Source organism: Neolamprologus multifasciatus, chromosome 7 (assembly GCF_963576455.1).
Source record: "Neolamprologus multifasciatus chromosome 7, fNeoMul1.2, whole genome shotgun sequence".
Lineage (NCBI taxonomy): Eukaryota > Metazoa > Chordata > Actinopteri > Cichliformes > Cichlidae > Neolamprologus > Neolamprologus multifasciatus.
Genome location: NC_140445.1, coordinates 61870846 through 61890714, shown reverse-complemented (window position 1 = coordinate 61890714; position 19869 = coordinate 61870846). Strand labels below are relative to the sequence as shown.

The 19869-nt window shown below is 39.5% G+C and overlaps 1 protein-coding gene across 2 annotated transcripts in view; it reads left to right on the top strand.

Moving 5' to 3' along the window:
• b4galnt4a (beta-1,4-N-acetyl-galactosaminyl transferase 4a) overlaps window positions 1-19869 on the top strand; it is a 177958-nt gene that overhangs the window by 51469 nt on the left and 106620 nt on the right. For both annotated transcript variants that reach the window (XM_085164822.1, XM_085164823.1), the window contains exon 2: window positions 11007-11119. In XM_085164822.1, coding sequence (XP_085020948.1) covers window positions 11007-11119 — 113 coding nt within the window. The remainder of the gene's footprint in view (window positions 1-11006; window positions 11120-19869) is intronic.

Here is a 19869-nt window from a genome sequence, read left to right as displayed (position 1 = left end):
TGAAAACTCTGTTACCCTGTCTAACCTCACACAGAAGATCATCTTCTTTGGACAATGGTGTTTCTTTTGAACTTTTGATTTGTACTGGCTAACTGGTGTATTTTTATTTATTTATTTATTTTGGGGTTTTTTGTTGTTGTTTTTTGTTTTTGTTTTTGTTTTTTTTTCTTCCTTTTCTTTCCTGTTTTCTTGTTTGGGTTTTTTTTTTTTGTGTTTGGTTTCTGTTTTTTTTTGTTTTTTCTGTGCTTAAATGTTATTGTTTTTGAATCTTATGTCCTTTGTCTGGTGTGCTGTTATGTAACTTTGAACTTAAAATCTTATAAATAAACATTTAAAAAAAAAAAAGAAAGAAATGATCACGCTAACAATAGAAGAGGCACGATGCGTAAGCAAGGTAACTGTTTTTGCTGCTGCTCCTGACATTGTTGTTTCAGCATCTCAGAACCAGCTGGCCTGCTGGGATTTGACTGCAATAAAGAAAAATAAAACATAGTTTGCTACAGTTGAGCATGCAAAACCACCTTGACAGCGAGGAAGGTCAGGGCCAGATGACTAAACTTATTTAAGCGAACAGGCAGATAAATATGCCTGTTAGCAACTCAACCATCTCTAAATTCAGTTCATCAACTTTGAAGCAGCAGACGATAATACTGTGGTTTCACAATCATCAAACTTTGTTAATCAAACTGTTTAAAATGCTCTACTCGCATACTGCAACTTTCGCATTTAAATTCCTGTTGTGATACACTAACAGCAGGGTTAGAAATTGAAGTAAACAGCATGAAGTCATCCATCAGTCCTGCCTTGTGTTGCAAAGAACACGCTAGTGGTAAATGGGTGGGCGTATTTTCTTGCACAAATTAGTCCCCTTGATACCAGGTGTTAGGCTTCATTTGAATGCCAGCATCTACTCGAGGATTGTTGCTGACCAGATTTTTTTCTTTTTCACATGGCCGCCTCTAGCAAAATAATGCCACGGCTACCCTTTTCATAAACCCAGAATGTTTACAGAAACATGACGGTGACCTTGGAGTGCTCCACTGAGATGCACAGTCCTTATGACTTAATATGATAGAGAGGCCTTGGGATGATTTCACATAGTAAGTCTGTAGTATAAAGCTAAAGATGCTACAGAGAAAGAAAAGGCCTCTTAAGACAATTACATTTTACTAAACCTTCCACATTAACCTCCTAAGACCTGAACTCTTCCACGACATGCATTTTTAATTTCTCTTTGATATTTAGGCATATTGGGGCCCGATGAATGTAAAAACAACGTTTTTTTTAACCTTAATTTTGTTTTTACGAAAAATCAGAGCCACATATGAGGATATTCGTTTAAAATTTTGATAGAACAGTAGCATATAATGTCCTCATAAGTGGATATCAGGCCCTTGTAGAGCAAAATTGAGTATTTTGGTCTAAATAACCCAAAATGTGATGTCCACATATGTGGACGCCAGGTCCTAGGAGGTTAATATGTGGACCTGTTGTATAGTAGTTGTTAGTTCGAGTGATTATAATGTGCCTTCATAATATTAGAAATAACAAACTATTTTTTAATTTACCTCCCGAGCAAGCCTCAATGCTGTGGTGCACTATAGAGAATTACAATATTGTGATAACAAGGCTTTAAAAAATTAAAGGTCATTAAAAAAGGTAATTAAAATATAATTCTGACAAAAGCTCAAAGCAGCAGAGTGCCTGTTTAGTGACACCAGCAGAAGGGTAATGATTCTGGATGTGACCCAGAAACTATGAGACACTATGCTAGAAAAAGCAGCTCTGCTACATGGCTGGTATCAGGCTACCTGCATGTTTTACATGAGAATACTATGTCTGATTTGACATGTGACAGACAAATGTTTGCCCAGAGAGTTTACATTTCACCCCATACTTGATTCAAAGCGAATTCTTGCTCAATTTTTCAAACTGGGGTCATTTATGATTTTTTTTTTTCTCAGAATGTTTAACATACTTTGTTTAAGGAGGTAATTGATTGGTAAAAGATTGGTGGATGGCTGCTCCAGTCTGTGTGCCAAAGTTCCTCCTGATGCTCCCAGAGTTTTAATGTTACATATAAAGCACATATAAAGCAAATAGTGGGGAAAGAGTGTTTGTGTGAATGAGGTGCTTTAAAAACAAGTCCATTTATCATTTCCATCCTACAGTCATCCCACTCTAGAATTTTAAAATCCAGCAACATGTGTGGGTTTATGATATTCTTCATGGTCATCATAACAAAACTACAGATGTCTGGTATAGAGTAGAAGAAATACAAGATGATTAATCATATATAAACTCAAACATATCTGCCAGTTTGGCACCTACAGTATGAGACGAGCGTCCAGTAGAAAAACTGAGTGACTCACTCTACAACTTTGGTTTTGTCCCCTTCTTTATTCCTTATTTTCAATATGACATGAACACTTACTGCTGTATAATGGAACTCAGTAACCCAGAAAAATGGTTGAAACCCTGATATCATCTCCCTGGTTGCTGTATGACAGCAGGCTGTCTCTTACAAAGTGAGAATTATAGATCAAATTATTAGAAAGAAGGAATTATTGCATTTAAAAGTAAAAGCAACTGACTTGGTTGGCACAGACATCCAGAGAAAGTTGTCTCCACGTATACAGACTAGTATTACCTGAGCCTGTTTTTGTTTTATTAAGCCATTTACAGTTTAGCATTTTATTGGTGTGCGGACCTTATCGTGTCAAGTTCATACAATTATGTCCTTGCTGTCTGCAATATCAGCAAGGGAATATGTTCTTCTCAGTTCTTTCTATTGAGAAATGTTTTTAATTTTCTTTATTTAGTTTTTTCTAATCAATAAAGAGATAGTAGGAAAACAATCCTCGAACACAAACTTTCCAGTACTAGAAAGTCTAACATGGACCTCTAGACGACATTGAAGATGTAGCTCGAACCAATGTTGCACTAATATCCACAACATCAGTTCAACTTTCATCTTGGAACTATCTTTCAGCCATGACAAGATGCCGGCTGGTGATAATTCAACGTCAAAGTGTTTGCTGGGAGGATCCCGTCTCAGCCCTGCACAATCTCTCCCTTGCTATTACCTTGAGATCAGGCGAGGCGGTGATAGATTTATTCCTCAGCTTGCATCTGTCGCTGTACAGTTACAGATTCCTTGTTGTCGTCATTAAAGCTAAATTGTTTAATGTGTTCTTAAATAATAAACAATATTTGGACCTCAGTAGCTGAAATGTACAAATCTGGCATATTTGTACCCAGTGTTGGGAAGGTTACTTTTAAAATGTATTCCATTACAGAATACAGAATACATGTCCCAAAATGTATTCTGTAACGTATTCCGTTACGTTACTCAATGAGAGTAACGTATTCTGAATACTTTGGATTACTTAATATATTATCATGCTGTTTACAACTACATGAATGTACTATTGCTGTGATTTATTACTGTTACTGAAGGTCCGTGGCTCCGAACCGTAGTAAAGGGACCTCTGGCTAATACGGTGGGTTCTGTGTCGGGCTCGTAGCTGAAAACTAGCTTTACTTTGTTGTCTGGGTCAACTTTGCTAGCGAGAGACAGAGAGAGGCGTTGAAAGGCTGCTCCAACAGAACTTATTGTTTTTAGAGGAAAACACGAACACGGTGTACAGTCGAGTCTTAATAGCTTACTTACAACTGGGCTCGTCAGGCACTCTTCTTGGCTGCAGTGGTTATTATTATATTTACATGCTTCCAGCTCCCGTTTTTGCTCGATGACAGCTCGTACTTTTCCTTTTTCTCCCTCCCTCGCTCACAGACACATAACGTGTATGGCAGTCCATTCTCCCTGCAGCACGGACTACACTGCCTATGATGCTACATTCTTTAGAGCTATACCGGTAGCATTCTGCCTATTAGCTTAGCACAACAACAAAAAGGCCTCTCTCACCCAGGAAACGCGCAGAGAGAGAGTGTCACCCTGTAACCATGGCAACCGTAACGCTGCCACCTGGAACAACAGAACGTAGCTGTCAAACAAAACCCGAACAGTCCTGACCCGCCACAATATGAAACAGGGAAGTACCACCGTGTAATCCATTTATTTCAACAAAGTAACTGTACTCTAAATACCACCTTTTTAAACTCTAACTGTAACAGAATACAGTTACTCATATTTTGTATTTTAAATACGTAACGGCGGTACATGTATTCCGCTACTCCCCAACACTGATTGTACCCAAACTGAATATTTTGTAATTGTTGCTGTGTTGTTGTTCAGTGTTTTGTGCTCTGAATGACAGACCACTTTCTAATATGATAATAGCACAAATAAAACTATGAGCAGATTCAAAGTTTTAGTACTTATCACTAAATACTTTTACTATTATCTGACATTGTACAGAAAAATATTGCAGCAGTAACGAACTACAGTTATTTTTAACCCCCTTTTTGACACTGTAATTTCCATTTGTAACCATAAGGCATTTAATATATTCCTTTCCTGCTTGGGCTCTGTTGCCAGCCCCGTGTTAACACCGAGTATGCTTGACTGCGCAAGTTGAAAGGAGACCATGTAGGAGCCGCTCTAGAGATGACGCTGGCAAATAAATTGTGATAATGACGCTTGGCGTTCTTCATGAACCACTGTGAGCTGGCATGTTTGACTGCGCGCTGCTATTTGCTATTATTTCTTCCTGTTTACAGAGGGACTTGAGCATAGAACAGATCCTGGGGGGCTCCCACATAGATTATTACTTAATTTGTTTTGACTTGGCTTTTTCATATCTGTTTAAGCAAAACTTGTCCTACTTAACCAGCTCTGTTTTATTTTTCTTCTCCATAATGTTGGATTTTTTCCTCACTTCATTGCATAGCCTGTAGCTCCTGCTACACTCGCTCCTCTGATTCTGCGATTAGCATTCTGCTGTATCACCATTCTGTCTATCACTTAACATACAGTGGAGCACCACCTCGAAGTGAAACCCAGTGTAGTCAGTCCTGTTAGAAGATGAAAGGAGATGCAGACAATGCTTGCGCGTTTGCACACACACACACACACACATGCAAATGCATGCATATATGCACAAACACAGTAAAGTACAGGCGTACATTTAAATTGGCACACGTACAGCCTTGATGAGAGCTCTGACAGCTGCAGTTCACTAAAAAGGCATAGAGTTTAGAATAGCTTTACTTTTAAAAGGGCAGCCAGGCAAGGTGAATTTATTACTCACTTCTCAAAAGAAGAAGATGCTCGAAGAACACCCTCCCTCCCCTAACACACACACTTCCTTGTCTCTATCCACAGATTGTGCCCACGTCAACCTTCGGATAACACTTCTGTTTATTGTGATTTTCAATATACCCCGCGAAAGATCTAATCTGCAAAGTGCTCCAAAAGCTATTCACTATCTGTGTCCTCTGGAGGTTGAAGAAGTTGCTCTGCACCATCTTATCTTCACAGTAAATAGTGCTGCTGTTTTAGAAGTGGGGGGGGGGGAAATGAACTGATTAGGCAGAACACGAGAAACAAAAGAGAGGTGGCTCCTCGAGGATTAGTATTCTGCTTGGTCTCCTGCTGGTGGCAGAGCGCACAGTCAATTGGCTTCCATTAACCTGCCAGTCGGCTCTTCATTACTTCATTAGAGGCGGCATTGAGGCTTGAAGTCCCGTCACAGTTCAGCCACTTGCTAGCAGCGCCATACTGTGGCTTTTGCACGTTTCATCGTGGTCTGCTTGTGCTGTCCGTCTGCACATCCTGTTCTTTCGGTCTTTTTAAACTTGTAGTTGGTGCACAACCACTGAAGGAATGCAGGCTGGTTACATAGGAGAATACGTGTCCCAGTTTACTACAGTGCCATTTGGTCATCAAATCACTTCTTTCCAGCAGAGACTATTATTTATGAGTCATTCTCCAGAGCCGTGCAGAACCACATGTCGTCACTTGGTTTATATGCTAAGAAAGGAACTCGCACCCATGCAGCGTTACATTTGCATTGCTGTCTCCATTTTTAGAGTATTAAAGCGTGCCGAGGGACTTGTTGGTAATGAATGTTCGAACATTTGTCCACAAATGTTCAAAAACACACGCACGTGCACACTAACTAAAACACACACACACAGAAAAGTACTTGCTGTTCTCATTATCTTTATTTTTTTGTATTGTTGAAGAGTTGATTGAATTAATTAGTTTAAAAACTATCTTCTTTTTTTTCAGTATTTCCAAACATTTCAATCTTAGAAATGACCCCAAAGGATTTAAGTGTAATCAGGGGCGATTCTAGGATCAGAGCTTTGGGGGTGCTGAGCACCCAGAGCTGCTCAGCCAGGCAAGATAAACTTTACTCGTCACGATGAGACTTCTTCCCTGTCTCTGTCAGTCCCTGCATCCTTAAATGTCTCCAGTTGTCCTGAGTTCCCTCTGACTGTCTCCTTGGTGCATTTAAACCCCTGTTCCTCCCTGGCCTCATCGTCTGTTGTCTTCATCTCCATTATCAGTCATCATAATTTTACCCTCTCTGTGCAAGTCTGCAAATTTCTTTATTAAATCATAAGATTCTTAAATCCATCAAGTCCCTCTGTGCCTGGGTCCTCGTCACAAAACATAACATCACTGTTTTGTACATTTTAACACAACTTAATCCCCACATTTGTGAAAGAAAAGCAAAACACTTTTTTTAAAAGTCTGTAACAAAACCATCAAATCTGATAAAAGCTATTTAAATGCTGCAAAAGAAGAATGCATTGGAATTAAAACAACAACAACAAAACAACACACATCCTAACCTTAATTACTTTACTGGGGGAAAATGATGAATGGTGATCATAGTAAGTAAGAAGTAAACTGAGTGCATTTTTTGGACAGAGATTCACTTTTAATGTGTATGTATAATACAATACAGATATATGAAAATAGTCTCCAAAAATAGTCATTGAAATGTACAAATTATTGATAAAAAAAAATTATAAAAATGGAGGCAACTTTGCCTATGGTATAATGTATGAAAATATCTTTACTGCAGATACTACTATGGCTCTGCAGATTTATTCCTTTCATTTTAACCTGTGTCGCCTCACCTTGAAGTTGGTAAATACTTTTGGTGGTCAACTTTCTCAAGCAGTTTAACAGTTTGTTTTGCCTGTCACTGTTCCCTGTCTGTTTTCTTACCTGGTTCTTCCTGACCTTGCACTTTCTCCTCATGTTCCCCTCTTTCCTCTCTCCCTCTTTGGACTGATAATCATACACAAATAGATTGTATTCAATTAGATTAAAAAAATACTATTAAGATCACTAACAAAAAGTCCTCTCTCAGTGTACTTTCAACCAAAAGGCAAATAACCAAACCACATGAACATCTAATAAAAGATATAAATATTGAAACACTGATCCAACATTATCCTTTATTGGTGGATCATTTGTTCATACACTTTTACCTGAATGTGGCTCCTGGGTTTAATATCGGCACATATGACAAAATAACCAGCTTCTCTCATTCCATTTCAAACAGGACAGTGGTAACAACAGCAGGCTATGGACAATTTTAAGTTTTAGATTTTAAATAGGCTGTATAAATTTCAATGGGAACAACAGGACGGTCAAATTTCGCTGATTTTACTACAGAGCAGGACGGATTGTAGGGTAGCAAACATCGTTGGAAAACAAGTTTTCAACACTGCAGGTTACCTGGGTGTAATGTTTTTCAGCTAAAAAAAAACATGGTCTGACTCCTACCTAACTATATAAAGAGTAACTGAAGGTTAAATGCAGTTAACATGTCCCGTTTTAAGACAGCTCCGCTGCGTCTCAGCCACCATCGCTCTGGCAGCAAGAGCGCTAGAGCCAGAGCAGGGGAGAGCCGAGCTGGAACAAACCATTTTGGGAGGGGGGGGGGGGTATCTATACTTTTGTTGTTAAAATGTTACGTCTCAACCAAGTACTGTATGTTTTTTATATTTTTAGTAGTGTGTCCCACAAACAGCAAATATTGTCAAAAAAAAAGTAAGAAATCTTTGGGCGGAAGCACCCCTGAGTGTAATTATAATGTAATAAATATCAGCATAAACTTAATTTCCACGTTCCTTTTCATTTGATAGGGCAGTTCTTATAGAGATATGGACATTATTGTGAAGATACACTATTTTTTTTAGATAATTATTCTTCTCAAATTTTAAAAGGCATTGCTTCAGAGGCTGGAAGATGAATAATTTTTCATGAGGAAGTTTGCTTTCTCATGTTGGTCACCTGCTTTCTGACACCTGCTTTCCATTTTCTTTCTTTGTAACTCTAATGCCGTTAATCTTTTCTCTGTTTATCGTTGGCATTCAGAAAAGCTGTAATGGATTTGGCTGTCTGTTTGACTGTACTGCTTTGATATTTGTTTTGCATGCAAATCACGATTTATTGAAATCAGCTTTAGATGTTTTTTTCCCCTTTCTGGTTGCTCTTCGTTGTGAGGTTTGAAACTATGTCACTCAGCTTCAAAGATGATTTTTTTGTTGTTGTTGTTGTTTAATGTTTATAATAATTTCTGTATTCACATTCACATTTAAGGTGATCACTTACATAAATGATGCAAGACAAGGAAAAAAGTGTCTTGGTGCAGTGCCTACTCTTAATAGTCTCGGATAAATGGTTACAGAAAGATATGCTGCCAGTTGACTCATGCAGTGACTCACACACTGTTTACTCAGAAGAGGAACGAAAATACATTTCAAAATGAAGAGCTGGATAAATGATCAAGAAATGATATTTTGTTTTTTCATTGGAGTGATTTTTGAGTAACTTTATTTACAATGCCGCATGACGTCTTGGCATTTTAATATCGCAGCCTTCTAAATCATTCTCCCCACCAGGGAAATGCGCATTCACAACATCTGACAAGTTATAGTGTTGGAAGTTGAAGTGTCCTTCTATTTTTGACTCCACAACGTAGGGCTCGAAGTGAGATGAGGTTTAGCGTAGCTGCTCTTTGCTCTTTGATCTGGTGGAGCTTTGATAGACCCCGGAGGCTGTACTTAGGCTGTCCATATCGACTTCTACTGCGGGGTGATGCCTTTCGTAGCACAATTCCTGTGGCTCAAGTGGCTGTGTTTGACATGAAAATGGCACTTAAAGGTTCCTCCGCTTCCACTAGTTGTCGTTGTGTTATTGTCCATTTTGTGGAAGTGTCTCTTTTATTTATTTATTAGTTATAAAAATCGTTTTCGGCACACTTCATTCTAGAGGGGAACACAATCACGGAGAGAACGACGGGAATAGAGTTTATTTAAGGAAAGTCATTGTGAACAATTTTCTCCAGTGCTTCATTTGTTGCACAAAAAGATGATAATTTTTCAGATCAAAGTGTATTTTTATTACAGTTGTGTAGAATCGGTGAGATTGCGGAGGGAATGAAGAGAGACGGGCAGGATGATTTCCAAACAAATTCAGTCACAAACAGCTCTCTGTGACTGTCAACTTTAAATAACAGCACATAGTTTTAGTTAAAGAATTACTTTTGTGTACATTTCAAAGAACATTTTTGCTTTTGAAGTTGAATGACGTGATTTGATTTTTATTATTATCTCCCAAATGAGTCTGCGGATATTACGTTTGCTCGAGACTGTGATAGGATGCAGGACAAGCTGAATTAGAGAGATGAAAACTTTTACTTTTGCGACATTTTATTTATTCTGTCTGTTTTCGGCTTGGATTGCTTTTCGACAGTAGTTCAATTGTTCCCTTCCGTTTCTGTACATGAATGAGGAGTATGAGCACAAGTATACCTCTCTGCTTTTCCCTTTCTCCTCGACTGCATCAATCATCCCCCCACCACCCCTCAACCACCCGCATCCAGTTCAGCCCACTCAGACTCATTGTTAAGGGGACATATTGGAAAACTATTAGCTCTCATTATGCTTTATGAGCACCCGCTCTCCCCATTCTGTCTTTTAATCACTTTCCATCCCTTGTGTGCATGTGCGCACATTCGTGTGTGTGTGTGTGTGAATGTATGCGTGTGTATACGCCGCAGCTACACCGGCCAGGCGGACAGTAATGAACCACTTTCACTGTAATGCAATCGAGGCCCCTCCTTCTCCCGTTTTATTGGCAAGTCAATTGCAGTGGCGCCACCTTTTATGGCGGCCCATCCAGGCTGCAGAAGTGTTGTGCATTCATGTACCATGTCAGCCAAATGGGATCAAGTCCAGGGCAATACAAATAAAATGAGATTGGACTGAATTGGGTATGGATTCTCTTTTTTTATTTGTATTTTATATGAAGTCCTCATAGAGGTGAAAACCCTCAGAGGAAACCTTACAGTATCCATTTGGTCCTCGTAACTCCAAATAACCAGGCTCTCATAAAGTGCTAAATATCTTGTAACTTCTCTGTATTGAGTCGTGCGGTGCGATCATCCGTGACAACGCGTGTGCATGCATGTGCACGTGTTACTGGCAGTGCAGAGAAATGGCAATTTTGAACATATGCTCTGTGACAGACACACAAAAGCTGACACACACGTGTAATGAGTAGTTTTAAGTTCCAGTTGTTCGCTCCTGGCCAAGGCAACTGTCATCACTGTGCAGCAAAACTCCCATAATCCATCGGTGGCATGACCGCAGTCTAGCTTTCCCAGCAAAAGCTATTCTCTGTCTCTCCATTTGTCGATCTCTTGCTTTTTTTCCCATCTCCCCCCCCTCCATTTTCATTCCCCCTGCTTCACATTTCCCCTCTGGACTCGGTTTTATTCTTCCTTTCGCTTTTCCAATTACAATTTTTTTCCACACTTAATCTGCCTTTGTCTGGGAACTTTTATCTGGGTTTGATGACAGTGGAGAGGCTGAGTTGGAAGAAAAAAAGGGTGATAGCTTCAAATTATTGTTGACGACAGTGATGATGACGGTGATGATAATGAGAGAAATCTGAATGACAATGATGCCATTAATGATGATTAAAGTGGAAATGTGGATGACAATAACCTGAAAATTGGGATAATAGCGGTCGTTGTCTTTCTAAGCAATATCCATGTTTCCCCTTGGTCCAGATGGAGAGAGACAGACGGAGGGGACCGACGCCAGCCGAAAGAGGGACACTCGCTCCTCAGCCGGACACCACAAGAGCGAGGACACCAGCGACAGCAGGGAGGACGATGCGGGAGTGAGTGTTTCTTTCTTAATGCCTTTCCTATTTTCTGTGTTACCACTCAAGAGTGAATATTAATTTGTTGCCCATGACTAATCACATGCTCCCTACCCGGCCCACATCATTTCGACTAAGCAGCAATGTGGATTGTTGCTTATGTGCAGGGGGACTGCTATGCACCTACTGCTTATTACATGTTTTATTCTGCAAGAGTCCAGTGCTACAAAGCCCTCCCGCTATAATTAAAAACATTAAACATAATTAAACAGGACAATCAGCTTACAGGTAAAGACGTCCATGAAACTGGCTAATGTTGAAGACGAAACAATAAAGGCGTCTGTCATCAGATTTTATTGTTTAGAAAGTTTTCTTTTTTCACTCCAGCCCATCTCCAGCTTAGCCTCCTGACCCCACCCACTGCAGTGAATTTTAATAATGTTTCCAGCTCTGGGAGGCCACAGCTCAAATTAGATTGTGAATACATTATGCAATCTAACCTCCTCTTCGAGCATTTATTTCTCTGATAGTTTTCACGCAGAGAGATGTGAAATTAGTCGGAGTTATTTTCAACGGCAAAAATATAAGACAGAGTTGGACCGCAGCCAGGGATCATTAGCGCTCGGTACATGCAGCAGTAAGCCGCAGAGATAATCTGACACTTGAGCTCATATTTAGTCTTTTTTTTTCTTTACTTCTAGTCTTATTTAGAGGAAAGTAGAGCAATTTTAGACTATTTCATTTATTTTAGATAATTTTCGGGTGTCTCCGGGGTATACTTCCTCCAGCTGTGTGTTGAAATGACAAACCAGTTTGTTTTTTTCCCCATGCGCAGTCCAAAAATCCTCTTGCTGTGAAAATAAATGTGATAAACTGTTGTCATTACAACCCCGTTCTCTAAATATGTACCCATCGCGGTACTATTTACAATGTGAATTGAAGTTTTTGCAGAGTGATTACAAAGAAAAAATATTTCGATAATTTCTCCATGGAAAGGGATAAATGGCTTTAAGCAGCTTCTGCGTTGTACTTTCTGCTGCTTACTTTGGGTGATTTGGTCTTTAGAGATTGAAAACCATCTGGGGACTTACAGAATTGAGAACATTTATGGAATCATAAAACGAGCATGTAATAGTTTCTCTTTTCTCACAGGCACTGCAACAAGGTTGTGTTTGTTTGTTTTAGCAGTACTGTGCAGAAGTCTCGACCCGCCCTTTCTTTATGGTTTGCTTGGAACATGGGGAATAGGTGCAGTGATTTATTGAGACGCAAACACAAATTGAAAAATGGTATATAAGGATCAAATAAAGTTTTTACAAGGTCAAAGTCAATATTAGTCAATACTTCAACAAAGTCTTGTGAAACTTTCTTGCAATTTTTTTCGTGTAATTCGGCATACCTCAGGCTTTTCTCTGTGTTACCCTCCCTTAATCGTGGCATATCCACTTATTAGGGGTGGGAGAAAAAATGGATACTGTGTAGTATCGTGATATTTTGTTTGCTAATAATGTATCGATACAGGGACAGCAGAAATCGATATTTTGTTACAAAAAAGGTTTTTGTGCTCTGACTTCAGAGCATGTTGATCCTTTTTCTGAGCAAGAATCCTGACATTCCTTCACTGTCCAAATGTGTTTAACTTGTTTTTTGGCAGCAATAAACATGACAGTTTACTTCTTTTAATTTAAGACATGTTTTATTTTAATTAAGTTTAAAACTTTTTTATTTAATGTAAAATTATATTTTGTTTTAATTTACTTTCAAATTCTTCAGTTGCTGAAGGGGCTGCATAGTTTTCATAAACTGCATAGTTCAGAATAGCTATAATTGTACCAGATGGTTGCATTCAGTTAAGTTGGACTAGACTGTAATACAAACCGTTCAGTTTGTCAACAATAAAACTGAAATGAGAGAAAGACTGAGTGTGAGACTTTGATATTAGATAAAATGAATATTGATAAAGTTTACCTTTATGTACAGAATCTGAATATCGCAAAATATTTTAAAAAATTGCAATAATATCGTATCGTGCGTTAAGTATTGTGATAATATCGTATCGTGGGATGTATGGTGATTCCCACCTCTACCACTTATCCAGTTTCCTTATTTTTTTTAAGGACGCACTACACATCATGTTGAGATATGCCAAGTTTTTTGCTATTTTTGCTAAAAGCCGTTAGCTATTAGTACCTCGTTGGTGCAAAATCACAAACTGGGTTTTCTTTGTTGGAATGTCAAAGAAACTAGAGCAATTTACGTGTTGCTGCAACAGTAACAAAGTGCCTCAGATACTATTTAATATTGGTTCTTTCTCTGTTATGTGGAGACACAACAGTGATTCAGAACTTGAGCTAGTTGCCTTTCAGAATCTCCCCCCAAAAAGTAAATCACTCCTCTGAAGGACTTTCAGAAAGCCTGACAAACTGTTACTAAAGATCACCTTAAAAAATTACAGGAAAGTCTGGCTCCTTATAGTAGAAACAAAATAATCAAAATAATCAGAAATGGGAGGTGAGGTGAAGCAGCGGGAATGAGGATCAGCACCTCCAAATCTGAGGCCATGGTTCTCAGCCGGAAAAGGGTGGAGTGCCCACTCCGGGTCGGGGATGAGTTCCTGCCCCAAGTGGAGGAGTTCAAGTATCTCGGGGTCTTGTTCGCGAGTGATGGGAGAAGGGAGCCGGAGATCGACAGACAGGATTGGCGCTGCAGCTGCAGTAATGCAGACACTGCACCGGTCCGTCGTGGTGAAGAGGGAGCTGAGTGTAAAAGCGAAGCTCTCAATTTACCGGTCGATCTACGTCCCTACCCTCACCTATGGCCACGAGCTGTGGGTAGTGACCGAAAGGACGAGATCGCGGATACAAGCGGCGGAAATGAGCTTCCTCTGAAGGGTGGCTGGCCTCTCCCTTAGAGATAGGGTGAGAAGTTCGGCCATCCGGGAGGGGCTCAGAGTAGAGCCGCTGCTGCTCCACATCGAAAGGAGCCAGCTGAGGTGGTTCGGGCATCTGACAAGGATGCCCCCTGGGCGCCTCCTGGGTGAGGTGTTCCAGGCACGTCCCACCGGGAGGAGGCCCCGGGGCAGACCCAGGACACGCTGGAGAGATTATATCTCTCGGCTGGCCTGGGAACGCCTTGGTGTTCCCCCGGATAAGCTGGAGGAGGTGGCTGGGGAGAGGGAGGTCTGGGCCTCTTTGCTTAGGCTGCTGCCCCCGCGACCCGGCCTCGGATAAAGCGGATGAATATGGATGGATGGATGGATGGGAGGTGACTCAAAACTTTTTTAGCTGTAAAAACGGACATTTAATACTCAGAGGAGTCACCGTTCGTCATCTAGCCTTAAGGCAGGCGATTTATTATTAATATCTTCTTCAAAATCTCAGCTGACCAGGTTTGCACACCATCACTTGCCACTGAAGCAGTATCTTGCCTGAGGCTCAGATATCTATAAAACTACCGGAAGTGCTAAAGGATCAGCTCACTCTTTGAAGGCGGATATGCAGTAATTAAATACTCACTGACTGTGTTGAATGTTTTATGCCAGAAGAGGTATAAACCCTTGAAAAGCAGATGATAAAGACATATGTAGCTTAATCTGATGTACTAACTTTTAACTGCTTGAAATGAAATCACCAGATTTTATTGTAAAATGTTACAGCAAATATACAACATATCGAAGTGTGGAGGTAAAAATATGAAATATTAATGCATTTCTCCATATTTCATTAAAACCTGTGTGTGTGCGCGTGTGTGTGTGTGCTGTGTGGTTATGTGGATGTGAATTATGTGGACTTGTGAGGCTCTACAAAGATATAGATACATAAATAATACATGATAATAACAACAAGAAGAAGAAACCATAATAATAAAGGCAAACAGATGAAATAAGGGAACAAATCAATAAAGCTATACGTAATTATGGAATAGAAAGTAGAATTTGGGTTAATAATAAAGGATGATATTGGTTCAGGAGCTGGGAAACTGTAGTAGAATAGAAACACTGTGCACTCTGTGGATTGACACTGATGTCATATGAATATGTCAGAGCTAAAGCAGCTCTGTAATCTAAATTTCTCCCACATGTTATGCCAGTGCGCTCTGCAGTTACCAGAAATGCTGATTTTTAGGTTATTGTTGCAGAAGGAGTTTCAGACATATTAAAAATATTAAACATCAAGTTAAAATCCACATTGTTAAAACGTTGCTGTGCAACCGTCGACTAGCTGAGAGCCCCGGCCACAAGAACAGGACGATGTATCTCGCTCTGTAAAATGCAGTCGTCTTCAAAATCGATTTAAGGGAAGACTTTAGAAAATGTGCTTGCACCGATAAGAGTAGTGAAGGGAAGCCGGCAGGCTTTTTCTGAACCGCCTTCGTCTAAACTCTAAACCTTCCTGATGGTGTTAGGGTTCCCTTTTATAATAGTTAAATGAAAGCAGCTCTCAGAGTGAGTCAGTCTTGTCCGCTGAAGCTCAAATATTCAGCTGCACTGTAAGCGTTTTGCCGAAGTCACCGAAATGTTTAAGAAAGTTTATGGCACGCTCTTCATGAATTTTAATAGCGCCACTTTGTCATAAGTCCCCTAACTGACAGCTGATAGATTTGGTTTGCTTCAAATAATGATTACTTAAATTGAACGGTGTTCATACTTTGACTGTAAACATGCACTAAATCATCACAACTGCAATATAAGAGATAGGAATGGCCCGCTGCTGGAGGTGCTTATTTGGATTTACGATCTGTGCCGTACACGAGCTCCATTTATGCTTATCTATAACACCACTTTGTTTGTAGCAAGCATTATTTTCTCCTTTCGAGTGTTTGTGTGTTTGTGTGTGTGCACCTGTGTTTGTGTGTGTGCATGTTAACATGGCTCACCTGTACGACTTTCCTGTTGGGCTCTATAACCGCATTTCTCTTCATTATTAATTTACATGACCATTTAGCCGTTCTTTGTTCCAGCAGTGCTTGACCTCTGTGTGTGTGCGTGTGTGTGTATGTGTGTGTGTGTGTGTGGTCTTTGCTTCTTATTCAGCACTGGCATCTTTGAGGAATATCTAAAGCAGCATAACTGACACCTTCAGTTCATGTTACGCTGCTCCAGTGTGAACACTTCCCTATTTAGATAATGTCACTGCCAAAGGTCAAACCTGTAGTTCGTGTTTCAAGGCCTGGTAGTCAAAGCTGAGTGTGTGTGTGTGTGTGAGAGAGAGAGGAAGGTGTAGTGTGTTTAAAAAAGAAAAACAAAAAAAACCTGTAATATGGGTCATGGGCATATGGGTCTTTTCCCTTTTGTTTACCTCTCCTGTTCAGCTTTTCTAATGTTTAGTGCTGCACTAATAGCTCACTAAAGCTGCCATTTCAGAAGTTTCAAACAATAAAATGAAACGGCTTGGATGAAAACAGAGAAAATCCCTTAAGGCTTTGTGCACTCAAGATTAATAGACAAGCTAAACCAAAATAGAATGACCTTATTGCAATTGGGCAGTGTTTTAGAGGCAGGTTCTCACAGCAGAGCCATATAGAAGTGTGTTTATTTCAACCGGATAAGAGGTAGATAGATGGAGCTCAGTGGCATCATAGATATTAGTGAGTGTTAGTGTAAGTAAAAAGGAAGCTGCAGTCCTCACACGGGCCTTGTAAATGAGCTTCATGTTTCTCTTGGTTGCTGTCAGATGCATCGAGAGAGTGGTGGCACGGAGGAAACACAGAAAGTGTTTATCTGGACTTTTTAAGGGCAAGTATATAAGGATGGGGTGAAGAATACGCTGAAGAAGAGGACAGATAAGACGTGAGTCTAGAGACGTGTAAAGATGAGGAGTGTCAAAGTACCATCTGATCTGAGAAGCAAATGTTTGCACCTTTTTTAAAAAACTATATTCTTCCCTGTAAATAAATAATAATTAGGGATGCACCGATACCGATACTGGTATCGGGTATCGGGGCCGATACTGTAAAATGTGTGTGTACTCATACTCGTAAAAGTTAACCGATACCATGAACCGATACTAACTTATTTCATTAATCAGAAGGTGGCTTGTCATTTCTGTTGTAGTTTTTTAGATTGGCCACTAGGGGGCCAATTATTATTTTATTTATTATTTATTTAATAATAATTATTTTGTTTGTTTGTTTACAATATGGACGCTCTGCAATAATTTAAAAGTTTATTTTATTCGCAAACCTAATTTGTATTTATTTTATTCCAAACAGAAGTGCTTATTTTTCACTTGAAATTTTTTTGTGGTCATTTTTATTAAGATTTTATTTTTTATCGACAGGGAATATAATAAAACCTGTCTTCCAATTAATTGTATTTGTGTGTGTGTGGTAGAAGTATCGTTTTTTGTACTCTGTATCGGCAAGTACTCAGATCCAAGTATCGGTATCGTATCGGTTTGAAAAAATTGGTATCGTTGCATCCCTAATAATAATGAAAAATCTGTTTCAATAGTTGTCTGTCATGGTTGGAAATTATAGAAACTAAGTCAGGGTGTTTTTTAAAAAAAAGAAAGACATAATATCTTCCCAGCCACCTGCTTTTACCTATAATGAATGTATCCACTGTCACAAACTGCCTGTAGTTGTATATTTGCAGCCTCCAGGTGGTTGCCTTGCTTTTTCTTTTTAGAATGAGAATGAGGTTACATAAAGGATGTTTTATTTTTTTCCTCTTTGCCACTTGGTGCATACATATTCCAATGTAGAGTATATGGACATGTGGGTGTGTATGAATGTGTATGTTGTTAAAATGAACAAGATATAGATTCGGTGCCCTGCCTCCTGCTATTCCTGTCACTGGCAGATTGCTTTTATGGGCCCACCCCTTCATCTCTTGTACCTGATAAGATGGGAAGGGAAGTGCTGAGGCTTCATAAGAAATTAAGAGGCTAAAGGAGAAAAAAGAGACGCATTAGCGATGAGCAGATTGGATTGGTATGAAAGTAAATGAATATTTGAGTCACATGCTTGCCACTGATGTTAGATGCAGAATACCACAATACTGAAATTTACTTTTGCAGTAATGGTGTTTCTGATGGTATGACATACACACAAAATGCAATATAACAGGAGAAACCTGGGAGAGCTCCTCCCGTGGAGTCGCTTTAATTTCGTTTCTGTTGTTGCTGCTGCACATACAGTAGCCATTATGTAAATATGTGAAATACAGATATTATATGTTATCGTACTCCCTATCTATATGTTCTAGGATTGTACTGAATGATTTCTGTGATGATACCAATATTTTATTATACTGTAATAATGTATTGATTACATACAACACCCACATCGTGTCTAAAAACAAACACAACTTTCCCGCTGTCTCTGTTGTGAGAAAGTTCACTTCCAACAAGTAAATATAGCCATACAAGTAGAGTAAATATGGCTTACAGTTAGATTATATTGGCTATGTATTATCTTTTCAACCACCAATTGCTCATGAAAAGTTGCAAAACGGACCTCAAAATCACCTTTCATAGTCCGGGGGGCGGGTTAATACTGGAAGCAATTCACTCAAGTATTTTGCTTGCCCTTGACAGTTGGCCACATGCAGACATTCAACACTGCATGTACCTGCTCTGTCACAACCAGATGTCACTTAGTTGTTTAATTATTACTTAATTACTTTCAAATTCAAATTCAAATTTTATTTGTCACACACACACAACCATACACAGTATGACATGGGGGTGAAATCCTTGTAGCTGTGCAATGCCCGACCATTAAATGACAGAAAAAAAGTTTTACAGTATTTACAATTTACAGGTTACTACAAAATTTACAAATTAACTTAGAAATTTACAGTAAAAATGTGCAAATAGCAGAAAGAGATTATAAAGATTATAAATTATAGGAATTATAGGATTATAGGAAATGTGTGGTGGTGCGTGTGGTGATGTGATGTGTGTGTGAGAGTCCTACACCTGGTTCACGGCCCGAATAGCCTGGGGGAAGAAGCTCCTCCTCATTCTCTCTGTTTGGCCTTAAGGGAGCGGAAGCGCTTCCCAGACCTCAACAGTGAGAAGAGTCCATTGTTGGGATGGGAGAGGTCCGTCATAATCTTCCTAGCTTTGGACTTGCAGCGCTTGGTGTAGATGGACAGCAGGTCAGGGAGCTCTGATTGAATGATGCGTTCGGCTGAGCGCGCCACTCTTTGCAGATCTCGTCTGTCCTGCTTGGTGCTGTACTTGTAGAATGAATGTGTAGAATAGTGTAGAATGTAATAGTAATGGGGAATGGAGTAGGCCATCCTTTACATACAACACCCACATCGTGTCTAAAAACAAACACAACTTTCCCGCTGTCTCTGTTGTGAGAAAGTTCACTTCCAACAAGTAAATATAGCCATACAAGTAAAGTAAACATGGCTTGCAGTTAGATTATATTGGCTATGTATTATCTTTTCAACCACCAATTGCTCATGAAAAGTTACAAAACAGAACTCAAAATTGCCTTTCATAGTCCGGGGGGGGAATGAATGGCATTAATACTGGAAGCAATCCACTCATTGTATATTGCTTGCACTTTACAGTTGGCCACATACAGACAGATGTCATTTAGTTGTTTAATTATTACTTAATTACTTTGGTGTAGAATGTAATAGTAATGGGGAATGGAGTGGGCCATCCTTTATCAAATGTGGTTCTTATCATAATACAGTTAAAACATCAAAATCTATGCACCCCTAAACATTTTCCAAAGTTGTCCAGTTAGCTGGATTGGAGTCTTTGCCAGGCCGATTCTGGCCCTTTGGCCTCATGTTTCATACT